We start from the raw sequence: 21359 nt of genomic DNA on the forward strand, positions 1-21359 counted from the left end.
CCACATATGCTGCTGCTACCCATCTATCCTGATTGACTAGTCAGCTTTTACCCATACCTAGATATACAGTGCCTTCAGAAAGTATTCACACCCCTTGACTTTTTTCACGTTTTGTTACAGCCTGAATTGAAAATGGATTCAATTGAGATTTTGTGTCACTGATGTACACACAATACACCATAATATCACTGTTTTAAGAAATTTTTATAAATTTATTCATAATGAAAAGCTGAAATGTTCTGAGCCAATAACTATTCAACCCTTTTGTTATGGCGAACCCCATCTCTGTACCCCACACATACAATTCATTATCTGTAAGGTCGCTCAGTCGAGCAGTGAATTTCAGGCACACATTCAACCACAAAGACCAGGGACGTTTTCCAATGGTTCGCAAAGAAGGGAACCTATTAGTAGATCGGTAAAAAACAGAAGCAGACATTGAATATCCCTTTGATCATGGTGCAGTTATTAACTACACCTTGGATGGTGTATCAGTATACCAAGTCACTACAAAGAAACAGGCGCCTTCCTAACTTAGTTGCCGGAGAGGAACAAAACCGCTCAGGGTTTTCACCATGAGGCCAATGGTGACTTTAAAACAGTTACAGAGTTTAATGGCTGTGATAGGAGATAACTGTGGATGGATCAACAACATTGTAGTTACTCCACAATACCAACATAAAAGACAGAGTGAAAAGAAGGAAGTCTGTACAGAATAAAAACATTCCAAAACATGCATCCTTTTTTTGCAATAAGGCACTAAAGTAATTCTGTAAAAACTGTGGCAAAGAAATTCACTTTTTGTCTGGAATACAAAGCATTACGTTTAGGGCAAATCCAACACATCAGTTAGTACCACTTCATGTTTTCAAGCATGGATCATGTTATGGGTATGCTTGTCATCAGCAAGTACTAGGGAGTTTTTTTGTGGGGATAAAAAATAAACTGAATAGAGCTCACAGGCAAAATCCTAGAGGAAAACTTGGTTCAGTCTACTTTCCAACAGACACTGGGAGACAAATTCACCATTCAGCAGGAGAATTACCTAAAACAAAAGGCCAAGTATACACTGGAGTTGCTTACCAGGACAACAATCAATGTTCCTGAGTGGCCCAGTTACAGTTTTGACTTAAGTTGGCTTGAAAATCTATGGCAAGACTTAAAATGTGTCTGTCTAGCAATGATCAACAACGAACTTGACAGAGCTTGAGGAATGTATAAAAGAATAATGGGCAAATATTGTACGATCCAGGTGTTCAAAGCTCTTAGATTTACTTAGAAAGACGCAGCTGAAATTGCTGTCAAAGGTGATCGTAACATGTATTGACTCATGGGTTTGAATACTTTTCCAATCAAAACATAGGCCAGCAGCATACCACCCTGTAACCCACTGCTGGCTTGCTTCTGAAGCTAAGCAGTGTTGGTCCTGGATGGGAGACCAGATGCTGCTGGAAGTGGTGTTGGAGGGCCAGTAGGAGGCCCCTTTTCCTATGGTCTAAAAAAATATCCCAATGCCCCAGGGCAGTGATTGGGGACATTGCCCTGTGTAGGGTGCTGTCTTTTGGATGGGATGTTAAACAGGTGTCTTGACTCTCTGTGGTCACTAACAATCCCATGGCACTTATCATAAGATTAGGGTTGTTAACGCCAGTGTCCTGGCTAAATTCCCAATCTGGCCCTCATACCATCATGGTTACCTAATCATCCCCATTTTACAATTGGCTCATTCATCCCCCTCCTCTCCCCTGTAACTGTTCCCCAGGTCGTTGCTGTAATTGAGAATGTGTTCTCAGTCAATTTACCTGGTAAAATAAGGGTTAATAAAAAAATATGTGATGTTTTATTTTGTATTTTGTTTACAAATGTTAAAATGTTCCTTCCACTTTGAGTATTTTGTGCAGATCATTGACAAATTACAATGTAATCAATATTAATCCGACTTTGTAACACAGCAACATGTGGAAAAAGTCAAGTGGTGTGAATACTTTTCTGAAGTTATTACCTCAACTACCTCGTACCCCCTCGTAGCTCCAGAACCGTTCGCGCGGCTATGATTCTATGAGGAAATAAATGATGGAGAGATAAGAGTTGCAGGCTCATGTCTATCAGAGTAGAGAGGGAGATAAATCACAGAGCGTGAATATCATTCTAGTTATGTGCAAGATACAGGCGCGCTTCTGTCTCTCACCACATCAATGTCCACGCGTTGGCCTATATAGGCTACAATGCTGCGCAAATTACAAACCCGGGCCGGCCCAACACGAATCAATTATCTGGTATGTTTTCACATTATATTTTTTATGGGGCAGTCAGGAGAAGTACAGAGGAGTCAACTTGAATTGGCCTAACTCTGATTGCTTTTATTTGATTAATTTATTGTTTACATTGCAAACAGTGAAAAGTATTGTTCATGCCACGAGAGGTACCGGATCCTAGAAAATGGGTTCTGGAACGAAACAGTCCAAAACTGAGAGGTGCAGGATCCGGCACAGACTACATGTTAATGTTTTTAATGTATGTAAATAGTAAATTATTTAGTCTGTATTGTATTTTTCGTTATGTGTCGGACCCCAGTAAGACTAGCTGTCGACATTGGCGTCGAGTAATGGGAATCCTAATAAAACTCAATCAAAAAAAGATATTCATGGAACGGCCAAATGACATGAACTGTTTCATTCCGAATATGGGTGAGGGGCCGGACCGGAAGTTTGATATCGTCTCAGCTCTGCTCTTTCATACCTCAGTTGGTCCTTTCAGCGACAAACAATAGCATAGCAACCACCCTGATGAGTGAATTAGCTGGCTAGCTAGCTACTGATAATAATTTAGCTTGGAATACAGAAGAATCCAAAGTGGCTGCACTAGTTTTGAACTAGCTAAGAAGCTTGCATCTTCAAAACTGGAACAAATCCGGAGACTCATCACACGCAGAAATCAGGTAACGTTAACATTATCACGGCGAGTGACAGCATGGGGTAACGTTAGCTTACTGGCTAGTGCTAGTAAGCGCGATTCTTCTGATGTTTGGTGCTAACTACCAGTTAGCTAGGTAGGTAACAGAAAGCTTGATTGCTAAGTGTTATACCTTACATGCTAATTTACGTCATTACAATCACGTATTCGTTTTCCAGACGAATAGCTAGCTGGATTGGTCCCATGTAACGTTGTGTTTGTGTAATTGGCTAGCCAACAGTATTTCGCTAACAGTAAGTTTAATGAGCAATCAACGTATTTATTGGGAAAGCTATGTAGTTGGCTTCAATCTTGTTAGGTAGTTGCTAGCAAAATTCATATCACAAACATACAGTAGCTATCTTGTGTAAAAAAAATATAATATGCAATTCCTGATGCACATTTTGCTTGGTTTTGTGATTTCTATTTACAGGAATTGTAACGTTACATTGGGAAATTGTGGGTATCGCTCACTTTTCGATGTTGACACCGCATGTGTTGCTCTGTCATGCCTCGATCAGACAGAGCGTAGTTACGTTTTGGTACACCAGAAGTCCATACATTTCCAATGGAACGCTGCGTTGCCTTGCAGCATTTGGACATAGTTCTGTGTGGTGCATATGTTGGATTTATCCACGTCCACAACATCGACTGATGTTAAAAGGTCTTTATAAATACATTTCATTGAAAATGTGATTAAACCGTATGTGTAGACCTTACATAAATATAAGCAAATGGTAAATGTCGAACTTTAGTGGATTTGTGTGGAACAAAACATTTAGGATTACATAATGAAAAAAGTTTGACTGCAGAATGTATTATACAACATTCATGCAATCAAGCTTTCGGTCAGATCGAGGCAAGTATAGCTGACTTGGCATGTGTACATTGCACTAAAGTAACCCGGTGGGATGACAGACTCTCCTTCTGCGTGCCTTGGCGATTCTGTACAGTACATTTTATTAAATTGCACCAGTACTAAAATTAATAATTTAAAGCATCTCTTTGAAATGTCGCTAGCTAACTGGATGATGTGCATGTTTGATCTTCGTGAAGCCTACACACCTAGTAGCTCTCCTGGACTGTCCTGGAGGATGGTTGTCCAACCTGCAACATTACAATTACAACCAAATACTTTTTGTAAAATCATTCCATTCAATGAACCAGGTATCAAATTGCTAAGTTTGGTTTGGTACCTAAGATGTTTATCTATTTGTAAGGGTAAAATGTTCAGGGGAGATCTTGACAGCATAGGAGTTAGCTAACCTTGCTTTGATCTTAACTGCATGATTAAAAGACCCTTTGATCCAATTCCGATCGGAGTAGCCTAATTGTTTGATATTGGGATTTTTGCGTAACTTTTTTTTTTTTACTTGTCTATTCGGACAATTTAAATCTATAATCTGCTTGTCCAACATTTTTAACTTGCCCTGGGTAAGCGGACCACCATTATTGTCGTGCACTGCTGGTACTGTATGTCCAACCCAAGGGCTCATGTTAGCTTCCCCGGCGGCCAGCTTTGCCCTCTCTTCTTGGTCGGGCTATTGGTGAGGAGAATGAGCCGCCTTTACTTTTTAATGATGTGGCTGAAATAGCTGCCATCTGGACAAGTTTTTATTTAGCCCACCATGTCTTCAGAGAACAAAACAAACCGCAACAAGAAACCAAGAAGACACTTGCTGCAAATTAGTTAAGGAGCTAGCTGTTAACCTAGCTCTGAGATAATTTCTCCAGACCTTTCTTGAGTGGCACTGGTTGGTAGCCAACGGCAGAGTAAAGCCAGAACCAACAACTTGTAGTCAAACTGTTACCACGGCAGGTTCTGCCATGCTAACTCCACCCCTTTCCAGGAGAACCCAGCCCCCTCCAGGTTGATGGAAATTTGAAGTGACTTATCCAGGGTGCCTGTAGCTCCCTAATCAGTGCTAATCTGATCTACTGAGGATTAGAGATGAGTAAGGCATGTAAGATACTGCTTACATGTATGCCTGTCCTCTAGAAGGGAGACACTGGCCATTCTTGCCTACCTAGCTCTCATTAGCTTCATCCAGTGAGTCTGAATTGAAGTGGACTGGTAGTTGGAGGTGCACTGTTCCTCTGGGTCATCTTTGTTGGACTTCAGTTATTTTGGCCCATTGTAGTGTCATCCGGGGACCACACTCGTCTCTTGCGCTGAGTGGGCAGTTTTCCGTGGGATCTCCCCTCTCCTACCTACACCTCATCCAGTGGGATCTCCCCTCTCCTACCTACACCTCATCCAGTGGGATCTGGTTGAGTTACAGCTTTCATCATATTCTCCTTAGTTCCCTCTGAGGGATTACCATGGCTGTGCAGCAGAATAGGCCGTGAGTGACAAATCCGCTGTCTTCCCGATCGGTTTTATTCAACTTTTTAATTTTATTTTGGTGGGATACACAAAAGGTCAATATGCTGAATCAGAGTGCGGTGATGATCTTCACCGGGATCTGTGGGGCGTTGGTGGTCCTGGCTATGGGCTACTACGTCTACTGGTAAGTCATACTGGGAAGGGGGGGGGGGGGGTGGACCAGCCACTAACCAGGGCCGTTCAGATGGCCTCCGGTAGATATCTGGACCAGTTCTGTGACTTCAATGGGTGCCTGGCATTTTGCTTGGGGAGCTTCAAGAGTAGTCGGCTCATATCCCATCTTTAATCCCCTCATTGGTATGTTCTACATGTTTGTTACGACCCAGGCAGTTGTATCAAATGGACTTTGAGAATCTTGTCCCTTGTTGGCCAGATGTGGGCTAATGGTTTTCTCAAATCCTAATTTGACCTTTCCTGGTTTTTGTAGAATAGATGGTTCCTATGGCCATACATAACCATATCCCTCAGTGAACCTGCAACCAGGTGATTGAGGAGAGGCAGCTGTTCCTTTCCTAAGCAGCTTTAACCCAGTGTCTGTACTCTGTAATCCTCTCCCAGGAATGCGTGAGGCCACAGGTGGACCTTGCTTTCTTTCTCAGGCTCCTGGGGCTAGGCTGGAGCTCTACTTACGCTGCCTGTTTACTTGAGTTGGGTCCCTCAGGTCTTGCTTCCCATGGAGAAGCAACTAATATATGATGCTTTGAGGGCTCTAGTCTGAGGTAATGCTCACCAACCTTGGTCTTGGAGATGATCCTGGTTGAAAGAGAGGGAGAGAGTAAAGCGCTCTCCAGACGGACAAGCGCTGGGCAGAGTGGGGTTCGCCTGGTTTATCCCTCTTGTCAAAGCAGCTACTGCCTTCACACATGAGGGCAACAGCTGACCGCTGGTGACCATAGCAACAAAGCAACCAACATTTTCGACGTGTGAAAAGTGAATTGCTGTAACACCATAAGCATGCATAAAAAGGTATTTACAGGCAACAACAATTATGAACCCAAAAATAGATTAGAATACAATGATTGTTTTGGGATGTAATTCTGCTCCCCACCTAGCTCCATTGAAAATGAATGGGACGCTCCTGCTTGTCTGGAAAGCCCTTAAAGGGGCAATCTGCAGTTGCTACATCCATTTCTGGACTTGTAGAATTTAAATGTACCCATTTGATGCTTGAAGAATTTATCTTATAAATGCCTCATGAGCTCAGTTCAACTGTCGTATACTATCAGAACCAAAAATATAAGATTGTTTTACGTCAATGTTTGTAACCACTGTAAATTATAAACAAACACTATATAGCCTCAACATGGATGGTCAGTTCTTGCACCCGGAGATCTTTCTATGAATTTGGGTGGTTACATTTCTCCAGCTCCATCCCTCCGCTTTTTACTGAAACTGGGGCGGGGGGTATGTTTGGTTATTGTTATTGTTTCAACTAAGGATTGCCGCTTTTTAAGATGGCTAGAAAAGTAAGAGAGGAACTGGATGCGGAAGGAGCAACTATAATACCCATTACCTAGTGTGTTACATCTGGGTCTGTTACCATGGCTACTCTTTGAACATATGTTCCTTTGAGGATGTTAAAGGGGTGAATTCTTTTAGGACTCCCAGGTGATCCAATTGTTTAAAAAAAAAATAAAAAAAAGATTTCTGCCCCCGCTTTTGCTACTGTAAGTGCACAGATGCACACCGAAAGCATTTTCTTCCAATATTTATTGCAGTGAGCTGGAAAATAAATGGATCCCGTGGTCACATCTGAACAGGCTGTGCATGTGGGAGAGAAAGTGTGTACGTGCTCTTTACCTCAAAACCCAGAGCCTTCTCTTCTGGTCTCAGTTGGAAGCGGTCTGTTGAGTTCCTGTTTGAAGCTTTGACTACAAAGGTACACTGCAATCTGTCCTTCTGATACTCAGGTTAATGGCCTAAATGTAGGGGATTACTCTGAATAATCTACAATGCAGACTGCCTTTCAATTTTTAACTGATTATGACATGGGAATATTCCCCCAATGGTGTATAACCCCAATTGGTAGCCCTCTCCTCTGTGTTCTCAGATGCTCTCAAGGCACTACTTAAGTAATGGGTGGGATAATTATTGGGCAACCTTCCATTGCAGTTTTGCAATTTTATTAGGAAATGACTTGTTTGGCAACGTGGTACCAGACATGTCTCTACTCCCAACCTACTGCTTTCTCGTCCCTGGGTTTGATTGCCTGTTTGTCTCACAGGTTGTGCAACACGTTGGAATGCATTTTGCCAATACGAAATATACTAGGACTAGGCCAGCCCCACACACATACAATCCAAACATTTTGACACCTCTGGGCTAGACACCTCTTGTAGATCTGAGAGAACTGGATAAGGGGTGGGCGTAACCAATCAGTTAGCTTAATTTTGACCAATTTTTGATTAAGTTGAACTGATTGCACCCTAATTGGCCATTTCTATTCATAGGATTCATATAATATTCATTAAATATAATACCCAACATCTGATTTGGACCAAACCACTTCTTAACAAAGTAGTGTTGTGTTCAAAACCACCTAAAGTAAGACTGACTCAAGACCGGAGCAAATCGAATCCAAGTCTAGACCAAGACTGGAGGGAGGGCCAAACAGTCAAGATCGGGAGGGGGACAACGGGTCCGAGACAGTCAAGACCGAGACCAGAACAGTGAGAGTCCAGTTCAAGACCATGATTGTAATTTTGTCAAATCGCCACCATAATAAGAGTTCAAAATGTCCGGTATTTCTGTGTTCATATTTCAGAACAACATATGGATTCTGAATGGCAAATGTATGCATTGGGCAAATGGAGCCACACTACAAATTATTACTATACCAAATACAGTGGGCAACAATGAGGGCCTTCTACGCCTTGAGAGAAGGGCTAAGGATTTATAAAATAATAATGATCCTTCTAATTATATTTTCAATGATCTGATTTAATCTATTCAGTTCGTTGGAAAGGGTTAACGCTGAAGAAAAAAAGATCCAATCAGAAAAAAATGTGGGTGGTCTCTGGGGGGAGAAATCTAGCTAGCTAAGTCAGACATTGGCTAGGCCATCAGAAGCTAGTATTCAGAACTGTATTAGGGCAAAATGATTGAGTGACAGCGGAATCAATCACATTTTCAGTAATGGGTGGATCCGATTTTACAAAGGCTAACAGGTCACTGCAATAGCGAGCAGTAGTTTTCCCACGGTCTAGCTAGCTATCTTTTGTTGCAGGCTAGTTTTGCAGCGGCTGCAGCAGGAGTAATCGAAGAGAATGTTGTTGCTAATTTGTTAGCTTCTCCCTTTTCAATAACTTTCAACAAGAATACGTTTTTACTGCGGTGGGCTAAATCAGGGTCCCACAGTGATTCTTGGTAGTCTTAAACAAATCTACTTTGAAACAAAAGTATACACCTCACACACATGGTTATTTAAAAAAAGACTCCTGTACCGTGTCAGATATAGAGTTGAAATGTATTACATTTTTTTGTTTGCATCCCAATATTACACTTTATATACATCACAGAAGACTGAAATATAGAAATAAACTGTTTGACATAGAAACACGGAATGTTCGTAGTAAAAAAAAGAAAGAAAAAAAAGAAAAATATTAATAACATTCTTCCCATGAGTCCAAGAGGGTGCTTTGGGTCATTGACTGCAGGAAATGGTTGTTTCAAATGATCATCTGGCGATTGGAACTGTATTCTTTTGTAATATTAATGTATTCTATTTAAAAAAAAAAAAATTCAATCTGATTGGGTGGGTCTGCCACGGCCTGGCTCCCCAGGGGGTGGGCTTGTGTCCACCCAGGCCCACTCATGCCTACGCCCCTGACGCAAACGGTACATCATGACTGAATTGAGCTTCATAAATAGCCCACTAACCAAGACTTCGGACTAAACTTTTTCAAAACCTGGTTAGAATACCCATTGTTGCCTTAGTTACCATTTACTGGTAGATCACATAAATTGAAACGTCTTTCCTTCCGGCTGCCAATGACATTAATCTGTGAGCTGCTCCATGCCAAAACCAGCTGAGAGCTGCTCCATGCCAAAACCAGCTGAGAGCTGCTCCATGCCAAAACCAGCTGAGAGCTGCTCCATGCCAAAACCAGCTGAGAGCTGCTCCATGCCAAAACCAGCTGAGAGCTGCTCCATGCCAAAACCAGCTGAGAGCTGCTCCATGCCAAAACCAGCTGAGAGCTGCTCCATGCCAAAACCAGCTGAGAGCTGCGCGCCCTTGCTGCCTGCAGATGGTATTCCGCTGAAACTAGGCTGTGTAGGGCATGCATGTGAATATATTTGATGTGCTTTGTGATTGTGTAGGCTACTTTGATACACATCAGTAGGGATTAAGAAGTGAGTATATGCAATGCTCCACACTGAGCCCATGTCCAATAGGTTCGCCACTGCGCAAACATGTCTATAATAGATATCACATTTTACTGGTCACGTGCAGATGTTATTGCAGGTGTACGAAATGCTTGTGAAGCTAGAAGCAGAGCTGCCATATCTGTCAACGCCATCTTGTAATAAGGTATTAATGTGTATATATTTGCTCTGTCGAAGTGGTTTTGTGCGTTTACTGAATGGAGGCTGATAATTCAGAGTTTTTTTTAATCCGCTGGTCTCGGCTGGTTTCTGGAACAAATTAAGTCCTCAATGTCCGAGACAAGACAGAGTACAAATGTATCTGACACCGAGACACTGAAAATGTGGTCCTGAGACCGGTCTTGAATATTACAACACTGTCACACAAACTAAGACGTGAGGAATCCAAATAAATGGTCAAAAGACACCAATGGAGAAATTAGACATTGAAGTCACTTGCATTTTCCCACATAAATTAGTTTGAAAGTCCCAGGTTTTGCTCACTAGATGCCGCTGTTCCTGGCAAATGATCTGCCGCTGTTCCTGGCAAATGATCTGTCGCTGTTCCTGGCAAATGATCTGTGGCCTGTTGTGTTAATTAAATTAACCCTTTGCAACTTTGGGTAGAAAGTTTTTGCTCATGGTGAAAATAATATTTGGATTATCCTTAACATTTCAGCCAGTCCTCCATGAAAGCAATTCAAACACACACAGGCTCCTTCTCTTAGAAAAGTTTACAGCTAGGCAGGGTGCTGTAATCAATTTATATCCAAAAACAATCAGTATTTCTATTGCCCCCTCAGTTAATTTTCTGCACATTTTGCCATGAGGCATATAGATAATGTAGCCGTTTTAAAATAAGTTTGCTGAAGTTCTACACTTTTTGCCATGGTGCAGAGAATTATTATTATTATTTTCTTTACTTATTTCATGCAATTCAAAAACAAATTGCCATGGGGTGGAGAGAAATGAGCAGTTTTACAGCTAATTTCCTGCAATTCTACACATTCTGGATGGAGGAAAATGTTTTCAGTTTTTTATATGATAATTGATGATCAATGGGCCCCACCCCGGTCGGTAATTCGACCATGCTTATTACAAGTTTAGACAGCTGGTCGCTAGACTAATTTACCACTAAAACCATTTTTTTACTGACATGGTCTGAGTGACTGATACACAAGGTGCAATTTTCTAAATTTGGTTGTGTATTATATTATTATAACTCTCAAAAGTACTTTTTGTTTTGTTTATTGTTTTGTGAAATTGGTCCTTGGGCCTACAAAAGGGGGGCCACCAATTGCCCATCCATGGTTTAAACAAAGAGCAGCCATTTCTGGAAAGAGCAGACACACTACTAATATGACACTGTACATTTTACTGTATCTATGCCTATCACCGTGATTTAAGCTAAGCCAATTGTGAGGGCAACACTTAGGCAAAATCTCCTCCAGTCCTTTTAAATCAGAGAATAGAAGAAGCCTTGAGCTTCAATGGGTGTTTGATCTTGTTTATAGGCTACAATCTGGATTAAAATATCCCCATCACCTGCTGTGCAGTGGACAAACATCAAAATGGAGCTGGCTTAACACCCATTCAGTGATGTTCAATACAGCACATAGACTTGACTTCTCAGAACTGTGCAAGACGAGATACTGAGAATGTTTTGTACTTAGGAAGATAGTGTTTGTAATGTAGTCTGCACTGCTGCCTTTCTGACAAACAATTCTACACACGTACACATCATTGCACTTGCACACAATCTCTCTCTTTGTGTGTCTTCCTCCCTCTCTGGAACGCTGGTCATTTGTCCCGAACAATGGAGACATGGTTGGCCTGTTCTGAGAGCGAACAAGACGCATCTTATTCCTCTCCTCTCACAAATACACACTTTGCAACCCATTGCTTCCTTTTTGAGAGATGCCATTTAGCAGACGCTTTTATCCGAAATCAATTTAGTCATGCGTGCATCTTATTAATAACTTTGGCGATGTAATTTACAAAATAGCCTCCACTCTACTCAGCAAATTGGATGTAGTCTATCACAGTGCCATCCGTTTTGTCACCAAAGCCCCATATACTACCCACCACTGCGACCTGTATGCTCTCGTTGGCTGGCCCTCGCTACATATTCGTCGCAAACCCACTGGCTCCAGGTCATCTATTAGTCTTTGCTAGGTAATGCCCTGCCTTATCTCAGCTCACTGGTCACCATAGCAACACCCACCCGTAGCACGCGCTCCAGCAGGTATATTTCACTGGTCATCCCCGAAGCCAACACCTCATTTGGCCTCATTTTTGCTCTTTTGCACCCCAGTATCTCTACTTGCACATTCATCTTCTGCACATTCTACCATTCCAGTGTTTAATTGCTATATTGTAATTACTTTGCCACCGTGGCCTATTTATTGACTTGACTACTGGTACCCTTATCCTACCTCATTTGCACATGCTGTATATATACTTTTTCTACTGTATTATTGATCGTATGTGTCGAACTGCTTTGCTTTATCTTGGCCAGGTCGCAGTTGCAAATGAGAACTTGTTCTCAGCTAGCCTACCTGGTGAAATAAAAATAAAAAATGTTTAAATGCTCCTGCATGGGGTTGAAGTCACAGTGGACTGGAGGGCTGTGTTGTGACTCACTGGTCTGTGTGAGTGAAAATGCATCACAGAGACCCACTTATAGTCCCTGTGCTCTGACACACCTTCTGTAACAACACATGTAAGCCGCCTTGTCTGTCACGCTCATTCGGTCTGTGACAGTCGTTTATTCATTATTTTCTGTGACAGGCACTCGCACACACAATATACAGTAGTACAGAATCTAGACAAAGGCTAGAGGTTTTTTTCCCCCTCTGTCTGCTAGCTTAGAGTTTAGTAGGTTCTGGTTGTTAATGAGGTAGACCAGCTTCTACACTACCACTTCTTCTTGACTGTACACTGTTGTGCAGCCATACACTATGGTTTACAATAGGCTTTTCTGTTTCCTGCCTGCCAATTTTCTGCCTATGTTGACCTGTCTCTCTCTCTCGGTCTGTCTCTTTCCCAGGTCCGTAATACTGAGTGAAGGGCCGTGCAGGAGGGGCTTATAGAGGGAGTCCACCGTGGTGAGAATGAAACATTGATGTCTTCTCGACTCGATCAACCGTACGCGTCGTTTGAAATGTATTTCTTTGATCTTCTCTCTGAGCAAACGCATCTAATGGAACAACATGTTCATTGTTTCTCCTCCTTTTACTCTTTCTCCTCTCCCTTTTTTACTCTTTCTCCTCTCCCTTTTTTACTCTTTCTCCTCTCCCTTTTTTACTCTTTCTCCTCTCCCTTTTTTACTCTTTCTCCTCTCCCTTTTTTACTCTTTCTCCTCTCCCTTTTTTACTCTTTCTCCTCTCCCTTTTTTACTCTTTCTCCTCTCCCTTTTTTACTCTTTCTCCTCTCCCTTTTTTACTGCTCTGTCCTTTAAATCTCCCTCTTCTCTTCCTCTCTTCACCACCCCTCTTGTTATCTTACCTACTTTCACCTTCCTGTCTCGCTTCCCCCTCTTCCTCCTGCACCCTCCCACTCTATTCTCGCTCCCTTTTCCCACAGGTCGTTAGTAGTGTGTAGAGGAGAGGAGGCTCCTCAGTAGCAGCAGCCATGGGTCTGTTAGCCTATCTGAAGACCCAGTTTGTTCTGCAGCTCCTCCTGGGCTTTGTGTTCGTGGTGAGCGGCCTCATCATCAACTTCATCCAGCTCCTCACCTGCGTCCTGTGGCCCTTCAACAAGCAGCTCTACCGCAGGATCAACACCAGGCTCTCCTACTCCCTCTGGAGCCGTGAGTCCCCACACTAGAATTGTGTGTGTGTGTGAGAGAGAGAGAGAAACTGTGTGCATTATAAGACCGTGTGTCACACCTCAAAAGGGGACCTTGTGAAATAATGAATCTGGCGATTCGATATTGATCATTTTGACTCCGTGGACAGGAGTCGAGTCGATTTTAATTTCTATATTTGGACTTGTTGCAGAGCTGGTGATGCTGCTAGAGTGGTGGTCTGGCACAGAATGCACCCTTTATACAGACCAGGCCACGGTGGAGAAGTTTGGCAAGGAGCACGTCATCATCATCCTCAACCACAACTACGAGATTGACTTCCTCTGCGGCTGGACGATGTGTGAGCGATACGGAGTCCTAGGGGTCAGTATATCTTCTGTCTCTACTATCTACTATTCATCAGTCACTAAATGGGGGTCATCTCAATAGTCAACTCATCGACTTTCCTACTTTGCCGCCTTTCCATTATCAGCTCCGATCTGAAAGAATCAGACATATGAAACCAAATGACGCCTTCCATATTACTTTCAACTGTTGTGCGTTTTCAGATTCCGTAGCGATAAAGAGAAGTAGATGAGATTGATGCTAGAGATACACTTCAGGACTCTTACCGTTCCCACGCTTTCTTTTCCACCCAGAGTTCCAAGGTGCTGGCCAAACATGAGCTGCTGAAAGTGCCTCTGATTGGATGGACCTGGTATTTCCTGGAAATTGTGTTCTGTAAGAGGAAGTGGGAGGAGGACAGAGACACTGTGTTCAGAGGTCTGGACAGACTCAAAGACTACCCTGAGTTTATGTGGGTGAGTGTGTCTCCTTTGGTTAACCCTTTACACTCATGGGAATTGGCCTATATGGAGAGGTCTAAATTCAAATGTTTCTTACAGAAGACGTATGAAAGCATATACATAAGAATAGTAGCAATTGAAACAGTTTGGAGATTATGGGGAAATTATTACACCTGAAGTTGAGGGGACAACATTTCACCTGACACGAGACTGAATCTGAACATTATGCTTGATTTTATGTGCATTTTACGTATACTGTACTTTTCGCCGCATTTGTTGATAACAGAATCTGACGATTCTTTGGATACATTCAGTAGCATAAGAATGTTCCTGGAAATTGTGGGGTAGGTGCAACAAGAGTTTGAGTGAGAGGACTAACTGGTGTCTCCAAGTGGCAACACACCTCTCCAAAGTGTGCAGTTTCTAAGTAATTGCCATGCTCAAAGAAGAGTCTTAAACTATAGCGTGCTTTTTTTGTTGAGCTCTCCTAGCTGTGCCGTTGAGGAACTAGAGCAAGCACACTTGTAGTTGTTCTGTTTGGAACACAACCCTGCATCCCCGCCGTCACACAATTACTGTTCTTTACGCAATCCAAAAGCGGCCCATTTTAAATCGCTATTTTAAATCGGGTCATGTGGGCATACTTTGAAAGCTTGTTCTATTGCCAACAAAAGGTTCATAATTTTGGTGCGCATAGAAATGAGTCATGAGTAGGGTTGTTGCAGTGACCATGAGTCATGACCGCAGTCAAATTCCACATGACCGTTGAATCACGGTAATCTCATTTAATGCACTCTGTACATGCGTTGGTACTAGTACCCAACTCGCTAACGATCATCAGGTCGCTAATGGTCTGGTTCTCAGGGCTCTATTGTCCCTCTAACCACTCTGACAGCAATGCAAATGCAATAGAAAATCACATCAAACACTTATCAGTATCATGCTTTTTAAAAGTTCAAGACTGAGTGGGAAACATGGTGGTTGTGGATGTTGTTTCAAAGCCAAACACAAGGAAATGGACAGTGCTTTCAAAATTGATAAGAGAATTTCCATCCCAATGATAATAACAATCAATCAATAGCTCTGACCAATTCCTGAGGTTTGTAAGACCATGGGTATAATAATAATTAGTCAGACTCAGCTTATACAAAAGGTTAGTACAGTTTATTCAGAGAACGTTCTAAAGTCAGGAATACAAAACAATTCATTTTATACTGACTTCTCACGCCCACACATTCACACAACCATACGCACACACATACACACAACCATACACACAACCATACACACAACCATACACACACACATACACACACACATACACACAACCATACGCACACACATACACACACATACACACACACATACACACGACCATACGCACACACATACACACACATACACACACACATACACACGACCATACGCACACACATACACACACATACACACACACATACACACAACCATACGCACACACATACACACACATACACACACACATACACACAACCATACGCACACACATACACACAACCATACGCACACAACCATACACACACACATACACACAACCATACGCACACAACCATACACACACACACATACACACAACCATACGCACACACATACACACAACCATACGCACACAACCATACACACACACACATACACACAACCATACACACACACATACACACAACCATACGCACACACGTGTCCTGCTACCCAGCCGACAGAGATTAGTGATCTTGTCCTTGAGACGTACTCCCCGTTCTCTCCGTTCTCTCCCAAATCTCTAGTCAGGTCTACACCAAGCTCAGACAGTCTGTGTTTAAAATACCATAAAGACATATTGTCTTTACCCTAATTCTGACTAGGACTACACATTTATTGATTATGATTTTATACATTCTAATCAATTCCATACAATTATGTGTTTCAGTGCGGAATATTCTAATCATTCAATTAACAGATAATTCTCACTTATCAATCCACCCTTAATGACTAAATAATACACACTGATACATCAATTGTATACAAGAATAATCCAGACCAATACATTGCTAATCATATGCTGCTATATGTTACCCCATCTATTGCAAGCCCAACGGTTTCTCCCCTCTCTGGGTGGGGAGACCTCCTTCCCTGCTATCAGATTCACAGTGGTCATAAGTTATCTGCCACAGTTCCTTGTCAGCTATGATACAAACACATTTCCACATGTTTTACAGTGACAGGGTGGAATCCTTTTAATTATTGCCTAAACATTTACTACAAAAAATTACACCTTTTTATTAATATTGTCAATGTCACTCAAAATCAATCTCACAAAACCAATATGTGTATTTTCATTCCTTATTCATCAATTACAGTTATAGGCCTACATTAGGTATCCTAACACTTCCTGTTAGGGTTTTTATTACAATCTTCATAAAAAAAGTCTTAACCCTCAAAAATAGTCTCATCCAACATTGGCTCCTTGTAGTTAAAAGAAACAGAGCCATCTCCTAGGCCTGTAGGCCCGTATTCATCACACAGGCCGGAGCTCGAAATCGGTCCGTACCTCACCATCTGTTGCGTCATTGACCTTTCCAGAGTCCTGATAAGCAAAACTTTCACACAGGGGACCAAACAACATCCAAACAGAACCAAAACACTCATACAGGTGAAGGTTGCCCACAACACAGTGATTATGACATTTTTCCATTTCCCAAACCAATTTGTTAGAGCATTATCTACCCCAGAGTTCTCTGCCAATTCGTGAGCTCATGTGGTTAAACCAGCCAGGGCCTTGGTCACTGATCCGTCTGGAGCTGTTATTTGGGATGAAGGTACAGCACATTGTTCCAAATATCACACAGACCCCTCCCTTCTCAGCTAGTAACATATCCAATGCTATTCTATTCTGCCAATCCTTTTATTCCATCTCTAGTATAATTGATGAAGTGCTGTTGATTATAATAGATATAATTTATCCGAGCCACATTCTTATTGAGAGTGGACCACCAGAAAATGCTTGACTCTAATCCCGCTAAGATCTGATGTCTTGCTTTAAACTCGTCTGGCAACCCCCCGTGGGACCCCAATTTTATCAATATAATATACTCTATTGTCAAAAGACCCAGATGGGGAGCTTCTTTTTTTCATGAGGTTTTGCTGTGGCGCAGACATACCATTCTTCTCTCGCTACTGATCTGGCTGTATACTAAATCCATTCTAACCATAGGTTAGAATCCCCATAATCAGTTTCCACCTCAATCACTTCTTTCAGATCTTTCGTCTGCACTATCCGCACCGGCCCTTGGCTCTGGACGACTCCACTGTCAGTATCTGTTTTGTCAGGGGCTCTGCTTGTATTCTGGCTGACTATAGAGCTACCACCTGCCCTAACCTCTTCTTTCCGGAATGGCACTAGGGTATCAACTGAAACCCTTACCTTCACTACACTCCATCTTCTTCCATACTGGGTATGTGGATCTATGTAGCCCTCTCTCTCTGTGTGAGCTATGACCTGTTTCCATAAACTACACGGGGACCTGCACAGATATCTTCCATAATGGCTCATAGTCCTAGACTGCCAAGGAGTCAGAGACCCCATTTGGTCTACATAGAACTCCACTGAGATCCTTCCCAATCTCCACTCTCACTTCCTGTTTATCCCGATCAAGTGATCTCTTATGCTTGGTTAATACAAAATCCCCATCGTCTAAACTATGGGTCAAGTTACCACCTTCTGCATTCTCGGATGGGTCATGGTGTATTTAGGAATATTGTTCCCATAATCAGACCAATCAGCACTCCTGTAAAGCCCCACCCTTTCCCGGAGAACATATCAGCAGCTAGAGGCCAGACCATACTTCCACTTCTATGAACGCACACAGGGAGGGTAGGGCGGGGTCAGGGAATCTTCGTTAGAGAGGTAACCCTATTGGTTTCGGTTCTTCTCCTAACTCTGTGATTGTTCGACAGTGTCAGTGTGTCTTACCCTCCTGCAATGTGTGCTATGCCCCAGGTAGCTCTTTCAGCTATTCTCACTGTGAAGGCTTTCACCAGGAGTACTTGGTATGGCCCCTCCCAACGGGGCTGCTTCCCGTCTATTCTCCTCAGGGACTGGATTGAGTGAATCACCTTCTCCTGTAATTCACCTGTAAAGCATAAAATCTTGGACAAACAGGTTTGGTTAACAAACAGTCTTCTCATGTATTCTTTCTGATTAGCTAGAATGTCATCCATTATTTAAAGAACTAGATCCTAGTAAACCACCTCAAGGGATAATATCTTGACCTAATATTTACCATAATCGTGTCCGCCAAGTAAGTTGGGAACGCTATAAACCACATTTTTTATTATTATTTAATAGGCCACAGTGTCCTATCCCATCCCCCCTTTGATACATGGCTCCGCCCTTGTATCAATACTGCCGCAAATCTAAACAATTCTCTGTCCAGTGTCTTATCTACTTTAAGAGATATCTGTGCTGCTTTGTATGGTCTTAAATGTATATGTGCTTGTCTATGTAAACAGTAACCTTATTCTCCTTTCTTATTTCACAGGACCTAGTCAATGCTACTATTTCGGCCTGTTGTGCCGAATAATTTCTGGGCAATGTTTCCGTGTTTAACACCTTATTTCCAGAAACCAACTAAGCTTTCATTCCCCTTTTGTCTCCACTCAGTAACCGTGACTCATTCTGTGTCACTCCTATCTTGCTGCTTTCCTGGCCCCCCTTCCCCACCTTCTCCTCTCTGCTCCCAAAACTTCAAGGTCTCAGCTGTGCGGGGAGGGCTCCTCTGTCTGCCCTTTCTCTTATCTGTCTGTCGCTCTTTCTCATAATAGTCATTATCAAATATGGGTTGTTGCCAAATCTTGACTAAGTGTCTCACTGCCTGAACTCATAGATTTTAGAAAAAAACATGTCTATGGTGGCGATCTCTAAAGTCTTTACATAGGTTGATTAAGGTTATCTCGATCCTATCAATAATTCTGAATCACCACAGATGGCATGTCCTGTTGGCCTGGATTATGTTCTAAATACTTAACATAAGTCTACCATTAAGCCAAGGCTTTTCTTTCTTCTCATTGGTTCAAATTACAACTATGTCAAAGAACTATAAACTTGTTCATAATTATCAATTACTCAAATTACCTTAAAATCAGTATCACAAATGACCTTAAATTCATTATCCAAATGGCCCTCCCATGAGGCTGATCAGACCACAAGGGAAAAAGCAAAGATAGAGGTCAAGAGTCATACCACCCTTTTACAGTCGTGTTACTCAATTTATATTATACCAATTAAAGAAAACCCCTTAAACATTTTCTACATGTTGTATCCCAGATTTCCAGAACATTCCCTTATCAAAAGAATTCCCGTGTTTAATTAAAACTCAGAAAATAGAACTTCTGATATTCCACGTGTGTGTAGCCCTTTAAGATATCGTGTCTCTAGGAAAATGGGAATCTCCTCAAGCCCCGGAAAACATTTCCAAAGAAAGACAAGACAATGAAGCACTCCTTTTCCCAGAAAAAACACTTTGTCAGACTACCCAGATTCAGAAATCAAAACATTGACTACAAACAAAACCTAATGATAATTCCATTGTACTCCCTCCAGTCATTAGTTTTAAATTTCCTCAATGGTTCATTATACTTAATTGAACGTAGGCTCCAAGCTTGTTTAGCAAAATAAAATGAACCCAAACTGCAATCCCCTTTACCGACCTAACATGGTTCCACGTAATGGAAACAGATAACGTTAGAACCCTTGCACTTTTGGTTCCAATTCCCTGGTGTTACCTAAACAAACAATCAAACCAAAAATCAATAACCAGAAACTATCACACAACTTTTACGATTCAACTATTCAGACCTGAATCGCTTACAGCTAAATATAGCCCAGTGAGCCACAACCAACCAGTGATGCCCACCTAGCCATTTTGTTGCTAGATTTAGCATCTTTTCCGACTACCCCGACAAATTTAGCTACTTTTTAAAAATGTATTTGGAACTTTTAGCAACTTTTGAAAAGTGACAAAGCTATAATGCACGCATTTTCCCTCTAAATGACACAAACAATTTTCTCTGTCCCACCCGCAGTCACAACATCATTGCCTGGCTGCAAAAGTGCATTGTGAGTGACGTCAGCAGCAGGCGCTCAGCCCGTGCCCAGGCAGCAGCAATTTCAGCGAATTGCAAATCATTGTTGGCTGACTGCAGCAGCAGTAGTACGGGTCCGACAAGCCAAACTCAAGGAATATAGTTGGTCACGAATGTTTGATCTTGAACAGAACTTACAACATCAATCAACATCTCTCAATCAAAATTGTAACGTTACTGCCAGAAGTACAGAAAAGAGTGGGAGTCTGTATCCGAACAACTGTCAAATCAATTTGAGTAACGTTATTGTGTATTCTACGTAATGACACAGTTTTACGTTATTACGCAAACATACCCCCTACTCAGACTTAAAGCGGAGCTCGGTTTATCGCAAGAGCAAAACCCAACTTTCCAACTTTCTCCACTCCAAAATGTAAAAGTACCATGTACTTCGCTAAATTTATAACGCATGTCAGTCAATCCATAAGAATAAAAACATTCCGATGGGCACAACTTTATCGTATCTCTCCATTATTATTCAGAATTCATCAGGTTTAGGTAACTGTCTCTTCAGTAATTTAAATACGACTCCAGTCTCAATACATTATTCCATCAGATCATTTAGGCAAGACAACGTATTCCATCGAAATCGCCTCGCTATTATTTTGAATGAATCAGTCTTTCAATTTAACCTAAACAAGCTATTAAAACGTTCAGTTTATATCTTAAACAAACACTAACAACCGTATCTTTCCGGGCAAAACCTATAAATATTTGAATTACAATCATAATGAATTTTAGTCTATCGGTGCATAGGCTGAGATACGAACCCGAGTCTCCCTATTGTAGGCAATAGTTTTAACCCTGGACCACCAGCACTATTGAAAAGAGGGAGGTGCAAATAACCCTATTATTATAATTCTCTGTAGTCGTAAACTCCGGCACCGAGACAATTCCCAGAAAA

At 41.9% G+C, this 21359-nt stretch overlaps 1 protein-coding gene across 2 annotated transcripts in view; it reads left to right on the forward strand.

The window, feature by feature from the left end:
• Positions 1–2763: 2763 nt before the first annotated feature.
• Positions 2764–21359, forward strand: part of LOC120058277 (1-acyl-sn-glycerol-3-phosphate acyltransferase gamma-like) — a 28639-nt gene continuing 10043 nt past the window's right edge. The window contains exons 1-5 of one of the 2 annotated variants that reach the window (XM_039006824.1): positions 2764–2938; positions 12753–12850; positions 13289–13514; positions 13705–13874; positions 14150–14311. In XM_039006824.1, coding sequence (XP_038862752.1) covers positions 13337–13514; positions 13705–13874; positions 14150–14311 — 510 coding nt within the window. In that variant the 5' untranslated portion in view covers positions 2764–2938; positions 12753–12850; positions 13289–13336. The remainder of the gene's footprint in view (positions 2939–12752; positions 12851–13288; positions 13515–13704; positions 13875–14149; positions 14312–21359) is intronic. The other variant, XM_039006825.1, reaches the window with a different exon arrangement.

The sequence above is a fragment of the Salvelinus namaycush genome, chromosome 13 (genome assembly GCF_016432855.1).
Source record: "Salvelinus namaycush isolate Seneca chromosome 13, SaNama_1.0, whole genome shotgun sequence".
NCBI classification, from domain to species: Eukaryota; Metazoa; Chordata; class Actinopteri; order Salmoniformes; family Salmonidae; genus Salvelinus; species Salvelinus namaycush.